General features: G+C 36.6%; 1 protein-coding gene across 1 annotated transcript in view; it reads left to right on the top strand.

Moving 5' to 3' along the window:
• Positions 1 to 14,260, top strand: part of MEIOC (meiosis specific with coiled-coil domain) — a 19,789-nt gene that overhangs the window by 1,704 nt on the left and 3,825 nt on the right. Inside the window, exons 2-5 of the mRNA XM_023511238.1 lie at positions 3,081 to 3,244; positions 6,190 to 6,294; positions 8,187 to 10,059; positions 11,464 to 11,598. Of these exons, the coding sequence (XP_023367006.1) occupies positions 3,081 to 3,244; positions 6,190 to 6,294; positions 8,187 to 10,059; positions 11,464 to 11,598 (2,277 nt within the window). The remainder of the gene's footprint in view (positions 1 to 3,080; positions 3,245 to 6,189; positions 6,295 to 8,186; positions 10,060 to 11,463; positions 11,599 to 14,260) is intronic.

Genomic DNA, 14,260 nt, shown 5'->3' with positions numbered 1-14,260 from the left:
AAAAATATAATAAGTTAAAGAAAAATAAGTCAAAGAATTTTTCATTGACTCTTATTTCCACTTTGTCCTCACATGACTCCAGAAGCGTAGGAAAATCCATTTTTATTTAGTAAGACCAAAAAAATGTTTTTAGAAGAATCAGGCAGGCATGGTGGCACATGCCTGTAGTCCCAGCTGCTGAGGAGCCTGAGGCAGGAGGACCTCTGGAGCGCAGCTAGGAGTTTGAGGTTGCTTTGAGCTATGATCACACCACTACCTTCATGATGCCCAGGCAACAAAGTAAGACCCTATCTCCAAAAAAGAAAAAAATAATTTTTTTCTTTCAAGCATTTATTGCGGGTTGGTTGGCACAAATATACTTTTGACAACTTAAAGGTGAAATTTTCTTTACTCCTTTATTCTCTGGCTTTAACAATGTCTTATTACATGCTACCATTTTCCTCACCTAAGACATTTAGCTTTGTTATTCAATTAGATTTAGGTCAGTGTAAGTAATTTTCATTTGAAATTATTTAATCAGGACATCAATATTGATATTATACTTTGAATTATAACAATATCTTTAAATAAATTATTTAATCTATACTAACCTTGTATAGTATTATGCCCCCTCTACAGATTGAGATTTTTTTTTTTTGAGATAGTCTCACTCCATGCTCTGGGTAGAGTACTGTGGTGTCCTAGCTCACAGTAACCTCAAACTCTTGGGCCCAAGGGAGCCCCTTGCCTCAACCTCCCATGTAGCTGGGACTTCAGGCACCTCCCACAACTGCCCAGATACTTTTTCTATTTGTAGTAGAGACAGGGGTCTCACTTTTTTCTGGGGGTGGTCTCAAACTCCTGAGCTCAGAGGATCTACCCACTTCAGCCTTGGCCTCCCAGAGTGTCAGGATTACAGGCATGAGCCATTGTGCCTCACCTTTTCTTTTTTTTTTTTTTTCCTGAGACAGAATCTCACTCTGTTGCCTAAGTTTAAGTGCCACGGCCTGAGCTTAGCTCACAACAACCTCCAACTCCTGGGTTCAAATGATCCTCCTAGTTTGGCCTCCTGAGTAGCTGAGACTACAATCACAAAGGTCCAGCTAATTTTTCTATTTTTAGTAGAGATGGGGGGGGGTCTCACACTTGTTAGGCTGCTCTTGAACTCCTGAGCCTAGGTGATCCTCCCACCTTGGCCTCCTAGAATACTAGGATTACAGGTTTGGGCCACCATACCCAGCCAAGATTGAGAAATTGAGGCACAGGGACCTTGATTTGTGTCTTAAAGGACAAAGCCCAAGTGGAACCCACATCTTTTCACCACTAAGACCAGGGTTCCACTGCTCTCTACTAAAATTTACTTGGATTTAATTTCAATTGATTGTTTTTTAAGTCTATCCAGGATATAAGTGATACATTTTGCAGTTATCCTAATTAATATGCCCCAAATGTTTGCATATTTTCAGGCTGCCATAAATGTTTTAACTAAAAAGGATGCAGCTATGTCAAGTATAATTATGTTTGACTCTACTACATTACTTGAGTAGTTGCTAGTTTTATTTAAGAGTACAAGTTAAGGCTCGGCGCCTATAGCTCCCAGGAGTTGGAGGTTGCTGTGAGCTGTAATGCCATGGCACTCTACCCAGGGGGACAGCTTGAGGCTCTGTCTCAAAAAAAAAAAGAGTACAAGTTAAATCAATCAGCAATCTGTGGGCCTTCGCCTCCCAGAGTGCTAGGATTACAGACCTGAGCCACCTGCCCAACCACTGTCAGACTTCTTTAAGGAAGCATTTTCTAGAATAAACAATGTCTACTTAGTTTAATCTTTGTTGTTAAAGTCATGCTATTTTAAATTATTTTCACTATAGCTCAACCCCTTTTGGAAAAGGTAGAGTTTTAAAGAATTCATTAAAATCTTAAAATCCAAACTTTTTATTTACTCAATCTTCATTATAGAAGCATTCACCAAAAAAGTGGGAAAAAATAAAAATATGTAGAATATTTTTCTTCTAATTGTAGTAATGTCTCCAAAATTTCTGAAGAGCTCATAACAGTTTATATATTGTGTCATTTTTTCAATGTCTATTGGAAATAGAGACTAGGCTCCTAACTAACATACTACAAAAAAGGCCTTTGAGTAGGAGTTAGAAGACTTAAAGTTTTGGTTTTAGTTTTGTCACATATTTCCTGAGTAACTTGTAGCCTCAATTTCCTTGTTTTTAAAACACAAGGTTAACTGAATATGATATGTGGAATTTGTTTGAAAATTGTAAACTTTTGTATAAATGCACATTAACTTTTTTTACAGACTGGCAGCATCAAGATACTTTTGTATACAATTTATTTAAAATAACACTGTTAGTATCCACATAATGTTCTTCTATGCAAAAAATTAAAACTATAATATTTACATAATTATATACTAGAGATCAGCAACAAGGAGCTAGATCTGCCTAGTGCTTGTTTTTGTAAATAAAGTTTTATTGCAACACAGGGATGCCCATTTGTTTATTTACTGTATATGGTTACTTAGGTACTGGAACAGCAGAGTTGAGTAGTTTCTTTTTTTTTTTTTTTTTTTTTGAGACAGAGCCTCAAGCTATCCCCCTGGGTAGAGTGCCATGGCATCATGCTCACAGCAACCTCCAACTCCTGGGCTCAAGCGAGTCTCCTGCCTCAGCCTCCTAAGTAGCTGGGACCACAGGCGCCCACCACAATGCCCAGCCATTTTTTGGTTGCAGCCGTCATTGTTGTTTGGCAGGCCTGGGCTGGGGATTCGAACCCGCCACCTTAGGTGTATGTGGCTGGCGCCTTAGCCGCTTGAGCCACAGGCGCCGAGCCAACTTGAGTAGTTTCAACACAGACCTTAACAAAGTCTTAAAAAAGTCTTAGCAAAGTCTAAAATATTTACTAGCTGGCCTTTTCTGGAAAATGTTTGTTAATCCCTGGCATAAAGTAAGCTTAAATCGATAACTCTAGATTTGAACGTAATCCTCTCAACTCTTAAACACCTGTGTAATTTCCTTTGATTTCTTATTTCCCTAATATTCTGTAATAAATTAAAATTTTAATATGTCTGATATACAAACATTTCTTAAAAATTTCAGAGTGAAGACAATGTAGACCTAAGGCAGACCTATACTCCACTTTCTTCATCAACAGAATATTCGAGTTCTGTAGATTCATCACTTTTCTATGCACCATGGTCTACTTATGGAGATGATATTAAACAACCTTCTAATTCTCAGATCAATGTAAAAAACAGGTAAATTAGTAAATTAGATTTCTCAGGCTAAATGAGGTGTTTTTAAATTAATTACATAAGAACTGAAGTTCATTAGCTCTCTGTTCCCTAGGTCAGCCTGTTGTTGCATTATAATTTTATGTTTATCAAATGTTTAGGCTAAACAGGGAAGTTATTTGAACATAATTTTTAGGTTATTACTTATGAAAAATTCATTACAGGGAAACTTAAGTGCATAAATCTTTAGTTTCTCTTTCTAAAGATAATTTATGTTGAGTTACAATTTTTAGATCTATTTTTTCATCCAATTCTAAGTTTTCAGAAATATTTTCCTTCACAACAACATAACAAACAGAGTTTTATCAAACCTAAGATATTTTTAATTATTTTTCCTTTCATTTTCACAAATAGTAATCTACTCTATGTCAGATGCTTTCCTGTTGGGGATACCAGAATTAATGTGGCAAATATTATCCTTGCCTTTATATTTTTAAAATGATGAGGAAGATGATGATGATGACAACAACATGCACTGCAAGTATAGTGAAGGTTACAAAAGAGGAAATATAGAATATTATCGGAGCCCATTGCAAAGAGAAGCCTAACAGAGTGATATCTACCTTTTTTATAATTACATATAAAGGAGCTGTTGATAGAAGCTGATGCATCTTTAGTTCAAACAGAAAATAGAGTTGTTTGGGCTCGGTGCCTGTAGCATAGTGGTTACAGCACCAGCCACATACACCAAGGCTGGCAGGTTTGAACCTAGCCTGGGCCAGCTAAACAGCAGTGACAACCACAACAAAAAAATAGCCAGGTGTTGTGGTGGGAGCCTATAGTCCCAGCTACTTGAGAGGCTGAGGCAAGAGAGTTTGCCTCAAGAGTTTGAGGTTGCTGTGAACTGTGATAGGTGTGAGCCACCCATGACCAGCTGAATCTTGTTAATTAAAAAATGTTAAAAATTTTAAATTCTTGGAAAATTCTCTAGGATAATGATTTTGTTGGACTATACAATACATAATTCTATGAAAAACATTTTTAAAATTGATACATGCTCAAACTTTATAGAAATATATATCAAGAAGAGTCAACTTTAACCCTGTTTTCATACTCCCCAATAACAACTGCAAACAATTTGTTTTATATTACATTGAATATTGTTCTAGATAAATAATATTGTTCTAAATAAATAGTATTGTTCTAATAAATAATACTGTTCTAAATAAATACCTTATTAGACAAAAAAGCTTTTATTTATTTATTTCTTTGAGACAGAGTCTCACTATATCTGTCGCCTTTGGTAGAGTGCAATGGTGTCACAGCTCACAGCAACCTCAAACCCTTGGGCTTAAGCAATTCTCTTGCTCAGCCTCCCATTTTTTGTTGCAGTTATCATTGTTGTTTAGCCGGCCTGGGCCAGGTTCGAACCCACCAGCTTCAGTGTATGTGGCCAGCACCCTAACCACTGAGCTATGGGCGCTGAGCCTAAAAAAGCTTTTATAATAAATCTTTTTTTTTATATTGAATCTTTATGAAGTAACATGATATAGGCAAAAAATATTGGGCTTATAGGCAGTTTGGCAAGTGTATAGTAATTTGGCAAGTCATATACCCTTACTAAATACAATTTTCTTAATGTTTCAAGAGATCATTTGTTTATCCCACAGCTCATAACCATAATATTAATGTTTACTCTTGCAATGTTATGATGATCAGTTAAATGTTTAAGTGGTATGCAAATACGAGGACTTTTTTCTCTAAAATACTCCAACACTATGAAGTGTTGGAAATAGAATATGATAAAACATGGAAGTTGTAATTCAGAACAACAGCATACAGATGAAGCATTCCAAATCTGAAAACCTGAAATCTAAAATGCTAAAATCTGAAACTTTTATGATACTCAAAGACAATGCCCATTGGTTGGGCATGGTGGCTCATGCCTGTAATCCTAGGACTTTGGGAGGCCAAGGCAGGTGGATTGCCTGAGCTCACTGGTTATTTTTTCGGTCACAAAATAGCTGGGCATTGTGGCATGTGCCTGTAGTCCCAGCTACTTGGGAGGCTGAGGCAAGAGGATCACTTGAGCCCAAGAGTTTGAAGTTGCTGTAAGCTATGATGCCATGGTGAAAGTGAGACTATTTCAGATTTTGAAATAGGGGTGCTCAGCCAATGAGAATATAACACATATATTCTAAAATCTAAAAAATATGAAATCCAAAGCACTTCTGGTCCCAAGCATTCAACCTGTATTACTTCTAGGAAGAAATTGCACATGCTTATGGATTTTACATTTTGTATTTAGATGGTATCAGTAACTAGGTTGACTTTGGGGTACATGGAACTCTATCCAGTCACTGCGTTAGCAAGGATTTTGGAATAGCCCCAAAGTCTGTTATATTTAAGGGATAACTGGAAAATTGCTATGATTTCTATGATGACAATATCACATTTTGCTTTTTTATTCCATATTTAGTATAAATAGTCACAAAAATAGAACATCAGGTTCATATGGTTTTCAAATTACAAATAAACTGAGCAAGTATTGGTGGACTAGACATGCTTTCAGGAGCAGCTGTTATACCAAATATATCTGTGATGTCATAGGTCAGAATTTATATGTTGGTCACTTAAAACGAATAGCATATTTTGTAGAGAAGTAAGAGGTAAACATACATTGTGCATCAGACATAGGATTTTAAATGATGGAGAAACATTTTATGTCGATACACATCATGATAAAGTAGAAAATATTCTTGAGTTCTTGCCCCCTCTTTATTTGAAATGATGGTGTAGATTCATTCCAAATTTTTTTTAGTTTTTATTTTTGTAACACTGTTTTGAAAACAAGATTCAGTCCAAATATTTTGTAGAAAAAATGGTAGAATAAGTCTAGAAAGATAAACCAATATATTGTACTTTAGCATGAATGAAATAGTTTACATGTGATATTCATTTATTTTTAGGATTCAAACTGAAAGAAATGACTATGGCAGTGAAACAGACTTATATGGACTAGTGTCTAACATTTTGGAAGAACAAGATAAGTCACAGCCATATTTTGCTGAAGGGTTAGTATATGACATATTATAAATTTTTAAATTTACATATGTTAGAATATCCTATTCATTAACTTTTGTTTTCACTTAGTATCAGATTGTCTGATAATAGACACCTTAATTCAAATATTTGTTTCTAGGAGTCTTGATTTGATGAAGTATTTGCCATATAATTGAAGATTCAATCTAAGGTTTTATTTACTTAAGAACTTTAATTTGGGCTCGGTGCTTGTGGCTCAAGTGGCTAAGGTGCCAGCCACATACACCTAAGATGGTGGGTTCCAGTCCAGCCCAGGCCCACCAAAACAACAGTGACGGCTGCAACCAAAAAATAGCTGGGCGTTGTGGTGGGCGCCTGTGGTCCCAGCTACTTGGGAGGCTGAGGCAGGAGACTCGCTTGAGCCCAGGAGTTGGAGGTTGCTGTGAGCTGTGATGCCATAGCACTCTACCCAGGGGTATAGCTTGAGGCTCTGTCTCAAAAAAAAAAAAGAACTTTAATTTGAAAAATTACTTTTGGCTGGGTATGGTAGCTCACACTTGTAATCCTTGCACTCTGGGAGGGTAAGGCCAGAGGGTCCTTTGAGGTCAGAAGTTCAAGACCAGCCTGATCAAGAGTGAGACCCCTATCTCTACTAAAAATAGAAAAATTAGCTGGGCATAGTGGAAGGGTGGAAGGTCTCTGTAGTCCCAGCTGCTTGGGAGGCTGAAGCAGGAGGCTTGCTTGAACCCAGGAGTTTGAGGTTGCTGTGAGCCAGGCTAAGGCCGTGGCACTCTGTTTCAGGCAATAGAACAAGACTCCATCTCAAAAAAAAAAAAAAAATTACTCTTGCATAATTCAGAGCTATTTCCCTTGAGTTCATGAGCTAAAGTTTAGCTTAAAGAATATAACTTCCAAGTAGCTTTTATACATAGATCACAAAAAGTAAAATTACTGCTATGCATTAATACTTAGGAATTTTATTTATGTGGTAGAAATTTTTTTAATGTTTTAGTTTTATTTGAGTGTGGAAGCCATATTATCCAAATACCCAATTTCATAAATATGGAAGTATGCAGCATACATATAACCAATTAAAATATTTTAATTTCAAAAATAGTTTAAGTGGCCAGGCGTGGTGGTTCATGCCTATAGTCCTAGCACTTAAGGAGGCTGAGACAGGTGGATTGCTTGAGCTCACGAGTTCAAGACCAGCCTGAGCAAGAGTGAGACCCCATCTCTATTAAAAATACAAAAACTGGCCAGGCGTCATGGGAGACACCTTAGTATCAGCTACTTGGGAGGCTGAGGCAAGAGTATTGTTTGAGTCCAAGAGACTCAGGTTGCAGTTAGCTATGACGCTTTTATGCAATAACCTAGTCAAAGGAAAAACTTGTAGATAATAATTCATCTAAGATCATGAAGTCACCAGTCTCAAGCCTTAGTTAATGCCTCTTGGGAAAGTACAAATGGCTAGGGCACCAGCCACATACACCTAAGGTGGCGGGTTCGAATCCAGCCCGGGCCCGCCAAACAACAATGACAGCTGCAACCAAAAAATGGCCTGGTGTTGTGGTGGGCGCCTGTGGTCCCAGTCACTTGGGAGGCTGAGGCAGGAGACTCGCTTGAGCCCAGGAGTTGGAGGTTGCTTTGAGCTATGATGCCACAGCACTCTACCCAGGGGGACAGCTTGAGGCTCTGACTCAAGAAAAAAAAAGATTAAAATGCATATTTCTATAGTATATATCACATTTCATATGCTAGAGAATATTTAGAGGTAATGGTAGCTTATAAAGCAGGGTTGGAAAGGATTAGAGAAGGCTGAGTTGGGGCAAATAAATGTTTTAAAAAAATCTTTCCTACCTTCTCCACTGAGGAAATAGTATTTAAAACCTAAGTTGTAATTAAATATATTTACTTGTTTTAGGACCTGCTCCTCCAATTTAAAGTCAGTTTGGCCAATGAACACAAGCAGATTTGCAGATCACCATGACCTTTTAACAGAAACCAAAAGGCCAATAGATACAACCATCTCTCAGCAAGCTTTTTATAGTGGTGAATCTGTGTCAGCAGTGGAAAAGCAATACCTGCATAATAGTAATCTCACACCACAACAAAAAGTAGATGAACTTTATCATGGATTTACTGGTTTAGACCTTGAAGAACAATGGATGTACCCCTCACGAAGTGATCATTCTAATTGTTACAATATTCAGACAAATGATACAGCTAAGACAACATTCCAAGAATATCCATTTATCAAAAACTGTTTTACACCACAAACTGGTCTGTCTGACATTATAAAAGAATCAGGAGTTGATACTTACTCTTACGGAAGAGAGAAAGTATGTACTAAAGGTCTTGAAGCACCGTTACAGCAAAAAAGGGCAGAGATATTTCTTTCCCAGTTTAATAGATACAATGAAAATGCAGATTATTGTAGGTACCCAGAATATGCTCATCCTAGTAAGGCTAAGCTTAATAAATGTTCAAATTTTAGCGTCCAAGATAGTAAAAAATTAGCCAATGGCATACCTGAAACACCAACTGTAGAAGCAGACACCTACACAAAGTTATTTCAGGTTAAACCAGCAAATCAGAAAAAAATGGAGGAGACAATCCCGGACCAGCAGAACTTCACATTTCCAAAAACTACGCCACATCTGACAGAAAAACAGTTTGCAAAGGAAACAGCATTCACTGCTGATTTTGGCTTAAAATCAGAATATGGACTAAAACCTCACACAGCTTGTCCAGCTAATAATGATTTTGCTAATGTCACAGAAAAGCAACAGTTTGCTAAGCCTGATCCCCCAAATTCTGAGTATTTTAAATCAGTGAATTTATTATCCAATTCAGCAACATCTTCAGGAGGTATCAATTTAAACAGACCAACTTGGATGAATGTTCAAACGAAAACTAACACACCTATTCCTTATCGAAATCAAGGTAACTTGATGAAATTAAATAGTCATTTAAGTGCAGCTTCAAAAGGTTCTAACCATTCTTCAGATTTCCCCCAACTATCATCTACAAGTTTAACCCCAAATAGCAATTTATTTCAGAAATATTGCCAAGAAAACCCTTCAGCATTTTCTAGTTTTGATTTTAGTTACAATGGTGCGGAAAGAATTCAATCTGTCAATCACATGGAAGGACTGACAAAAACTGGAGAAGAAAATCTCTTTGAATCGGTTACTGATAAAAAAATAAAGCAGCCAAATGGATTTTGTGATAACTATTCAGCTCAGCAGTATGGGATCATTGAAAATGTAAACAAACATAATTTTCAAGCCAAGCCCCAGAGTGGACATTATGATCCTGAGGAAGGTCCAAAGCATTTAGATGGCTTATCTCAAAATACATATCAAGATCTATTGGAGTCACAGGGTCATTTTAATAGCCACAGACAGGGAAGTGGAGACAACAATATTAATAGCCGTGTGAATCGCACACAGGCGTCATGCTTTTCTAATAATTATATGATGGGAGATTTAAGGCATAATCAAGGTTTTCAACAACTTGGTTCAAATGGGTTTCCCCTAAGATCCACCCACCCATTTGGCCATTCAGTTGTTCCACTGTTGGATTCCTACGATTTGTTTTCTTATGATGACTTGAGCCATTTATACCCTTATTTTAATGATATGATGTATGGTGATAATTCCTTTTCTGGTTTCGTGCCAACTTTTGGATTTCAAAGACCAATTAAAACCCGTAGTGGACCAGCCAGTGAACTTCATATTCGTCTAGAAGAGTGCTATGAACAATGGAGAGCATTAGAAAAGGAGAGAAAAAAGGTAATACAAAGTTAACCATTTAGGAGTAACTTATGTTCTCTCTGCCTGTCTTCATTTTGTTTACTTTAGTGTAGTTTAAGAATATTTGCCTAGAGCGGTGCCTGTGGCTTAAAGGGGTAGGGTACCCGCCCCATATGCCAGAGGCAGGGGGTTCAAACCCAGCCCCGGCAAAAAAAAAAAAAAAGAATACTTGCCAAATTTCAAGCTGAACTCTACAACATAGAGTATTTGTTAAATTCTTTAATATAAGGAATTAAGCAGGTTACTTAAAGACTAAAAATGCTTCAGATTTTAAAATAATTGTTATTTATATTTTAATTTTTACATGCATTACTTTTATATAGTTTGAGTCAAGTCAAGAATATTCTTTTTTAATTATTATTATTGTTTGGGGTTCATTGAGAGTACAAAGAATTAGGTCCCACTGATTGCATTTGTTAAAGTCCCTCTTATACTTGTGTCCTGCTCCCAAAAGATGTGCCGTACACCGTGACCCTCCCTCTCCCACCCTCCTCCCCTTTCCCCACTACCTAATTCCCGTACCTCACCCCTTTTATTAGCTTATCTATTCATTCATAGAATTGAGTACACTGGATTCTTGCCTCCCCATTCTTCTAATGCTTGACTGAGAAGAATGTTCCACCTCCATCTGGGTTAATACAAAAGATGTAAAGTCTCCATATTTTTCAGTGGCTGAATGGTATTCCATGGTATTCATATACCACAGCTTGTTAATTCCTGGGTTGGTAGCAGTGCCCATAGCTCAGTAGTTAGGGTGCTGGCCACATACACCAAGTCTGGTGGGTTCGAACTCGGCCCGGGCTTGCTAAACAGTAATGACAACTGCAACAACAGCAACAAAGCATAGATGGGCTTTGAGGTGGGCACCTATAGTCCAGTCCCAGCTACTTGGGAGGCTGAGGGAATAGAATTACTTAAGCCTAAGAGTTTGAGGTTGCTGTGAGCTGTGACACCACTGCACTCTACCAAGTGCCATGGCACTCTACCCAGGGAGACAGCTGGAGACTCTGTCTCAAAAAAAAAGAATATTCTAATTTTTCAAGTTTATTTTATCTATAAAGTAAATTTTTTCCCCCTTAATGGTTAAAAATTTATTTCTTTGAATTTTTTTAGTATTAAATTTTTGGAGTATTCAGGTATTTTATATGTATTAGGTATGATAGAAAAATACTGTGGTACTGGGGTTTCCATTTGTTGCCTTTTGATACCAAAACAGAATTTTTATTAAAGGTGTAATTTTCTATTTATTTCTTAGGCCTATGAAAACTGTTATTCATGGTCAAATCATATTTAGAAAATATGCCATCTAAGAGTTATATGTACATACATATATACATATATATGTGTGTATATATATATATATATATATTTTTTTTTTTACAGACTGAATTAGCCCTTGCCAAGAATTATCCAGGAAAAAAAGTATCTAGTACTAACAACACTCCAATTCCAAGGCTGACCTCCAACCCATCTAGAGTTGATCGCTTAATTGTGGATGAACTTCGAGAACAAGCCAGAGTAAGCTGTAAAAATATCCTATAGAGGATATTTTAATTTCTTAGTAACATTTTTCTTTTTTGCAGTTTTTGGCTGGGGCTAGGTTTGAACCCACCACCTCCAGCATATGGGGCCAGCGCCCTACTCCTTTGAGCCACAGGTGCTACCCTCTTGATAACATTTTTAAACATTTCAACAAGATAGAGGTCTGAAAGATTTTACAATCACATTTATGTGTAAGTGTCTGAAATACATTTTTTCCCATGTTTGGTCCTAAAACTACAATTAATATTTAAGAAAGGGCTGGGCAAAGTGGCTCATGCCTGTAATCCTAGCACTCTGGGAGGCTGAGGTGGGTGGATTGCCTGAACTCACAGGTTCAAGATCAGCCTGAGCAAGAGCAAGACCCCCATCTCTAAAAATAGCTGGGCTTTGTGGTGGGCGCCTATAGTCCCAGCTACTTGGGAGGCTGAGGCAAGAGAATCACTTGCGCTCAAGAGTTTGAGGTTGTGTGAGCTGTGACTCCACGCACTCTACAGAGGGCAACAAAGTGAGACTATCTTAAAAAAAAAAATTAAGAAAGGGGAAATAGCCCCACTCAATCATTTAAAAGGTATTTTTAGTAATTTAAATTGTTCCTTTTCAAACCCAAATTGGCAGTGGAACTAATCCTCAACTGAAAGAATTTTTTTTGTTTGTTTTGCAGTTTTTTGTGCAGCTGGATTTGAATCTGCCACCTCTGGCATGTGGGGCGGGCACCCTACTCCTTTGAGCCACAGGCGCCGCCCTGAAGGAATTTTTTTAAAAGCAAAAACCATTTTATTTATAGGGAAAGTTCCATTTCTTAGTCACAGACATTTGTTTTCTAGCTTGATGAACAAGCTGTGCTTTTATATAAGCTGGTAAATTAATAGGGAATTGCTATATTTCATTTACTTATCTCTGTATTCTTGAGTTAATCAATAAACGAAGTATATCTACAATTAACTATTGATAAACTGAAGTGGGTAGGTATGATAATTTTATAAAACACCTTTATTTTGGAGACGTAGTATATCACTTCAAATCAAATGTTGTAAAGAATCCTGAAGTTAAGCCATTATGTAATTTAATGAATGTTATTCCTATTATCTCCTTTGTAATTTCACAGTTTTCTAATTAACTTTTAAATAGAGTGGGTACTCTTTTTTCTTTTTCAAACTTTGTCTTTTAAACACTTTAGGCGGCACATGTAGCTCAGTGAGTAGGGCACCGGCCCCATATACCGAGGGTGTGGAGTTTGAACCCGGCCTGGCCAAACTGCAACAAAAAAATAGCTGGGTGTTGTGGCAGGCGCCAGTAATTCCAGCTACTGGGGAGGCTGAGGCAAGATAATTGCCTAAGCCCAAGAGTTGGAGGTTGCTGTGAGCTGTGATGCTATGGCACTCTATTGAGGGCGACAAAGTGAGACTCTGTCTCTAAAAAATAAATACATAAATAAATAAATAAAATAAAAACTTACACTGTTTTCCAAATAAAATTTGATAAAGATTCTTGGGAAAAAGCATGCAGCAAAATATTACCTCTAGGGCAGCACTTTTGGCTCAAAGGAGTAGAGTACTGGCCCAATATGCTGGAGGTGGCAAGTTCAAACCCAGCCCTGGCCAAAAACTGCAAAAAAGAAATTATCTCTATGACTGGATAAAAGCCATTTAGAAATTAGAAAAATCAATATAACAATTGAGTCTGCTTTATTGAACATCCATTTCTTCCTTTTACAATGCTATCTTTAAAATATACATATACATATGAACTACTTCCATGAAAAAAGATTGATTTTACCTAGTTTTCAGCTTTGGTTAGTTGAAATTCTATCAAATTTATAAATTTATACAATGGAATTTATCCATGGAATAGTCAGATACTAACATGGGATACAGCTAGATGTTATGTTAATAAAAAACTTTAGTCTTATTATTTTTTAAAAACTTAAAATTCATTTATTTAAGTAATACATTTCTATTAAATGCGAGGATCACATACTGTGGATATTACTATACAGGGTGTCCTAAAAGTTGTCCCTAAAGCCCCACCATACATTGGGAAAATGTAACTAAACATACATTTACAAAATTTTCCAAAATATTTACAAAATATTCTTTACGTGTTGGGCACCCTTTGTAAAATTTTGTAATGAATATTTTGTAAATAAAGGTGCATTTAGGTACAGATTTCCCATTTTCCCTATGTTGTTGACTTTAGGGACAACTTTTGACACATCCTGTACTTTCCCAAGCTTTGCTTATGTTTCACATTTAGAAGGGTATGTATGTAGTTGTTTAATCATTTTATGTACATTTAGCAATATTATTTCAATGATAGAGAATAAAAATATTTACTATTTTCAAGTTTGCCAATTTTGTAGAATTTTGAAAAACTTCAAAAAATTGTTTATTAAAAATCATCTGTGCAGATTACTTTTTATTCTTATTTACTCAAAATGATTGTCTTACTTAAAAAACATATAATTAGTATTTTCTTGGAAGTTTTTGTAAGTGTTTTATTTCCCCTCAAGGGTCTGGCTGGTGTGCAGCTGAGAGGAAAATATTTAACACCTGGATTAGACTTATTCCAAAGAAACTTGATGTGAGTGTGAGGTTAGAGAGGCATTCATTTCATTGGCTTTAGTTTCTTTTTTTTTTTT

The sequence above is a fragment of the Otolemur garnettii genome, unplaced genomic scaffold (genome assembly GCF_000181295.1).
Source record: "Otolemur garnettii isolate 467f Iridium unplaced genomic scaffold, OtoGar3 scaffold00018, whole genome shotgun sequence".
Classification (NCBI taxonomy): domain Eukaryota; kingdom Metazoa; phylum Chordata; class Mammalia; order Primates; family Galagidae; genus Otolemur; species Otolemur garnettii.
This window is presented reverse-complemented; position numbering and strand designations above follow the sequence as displayed.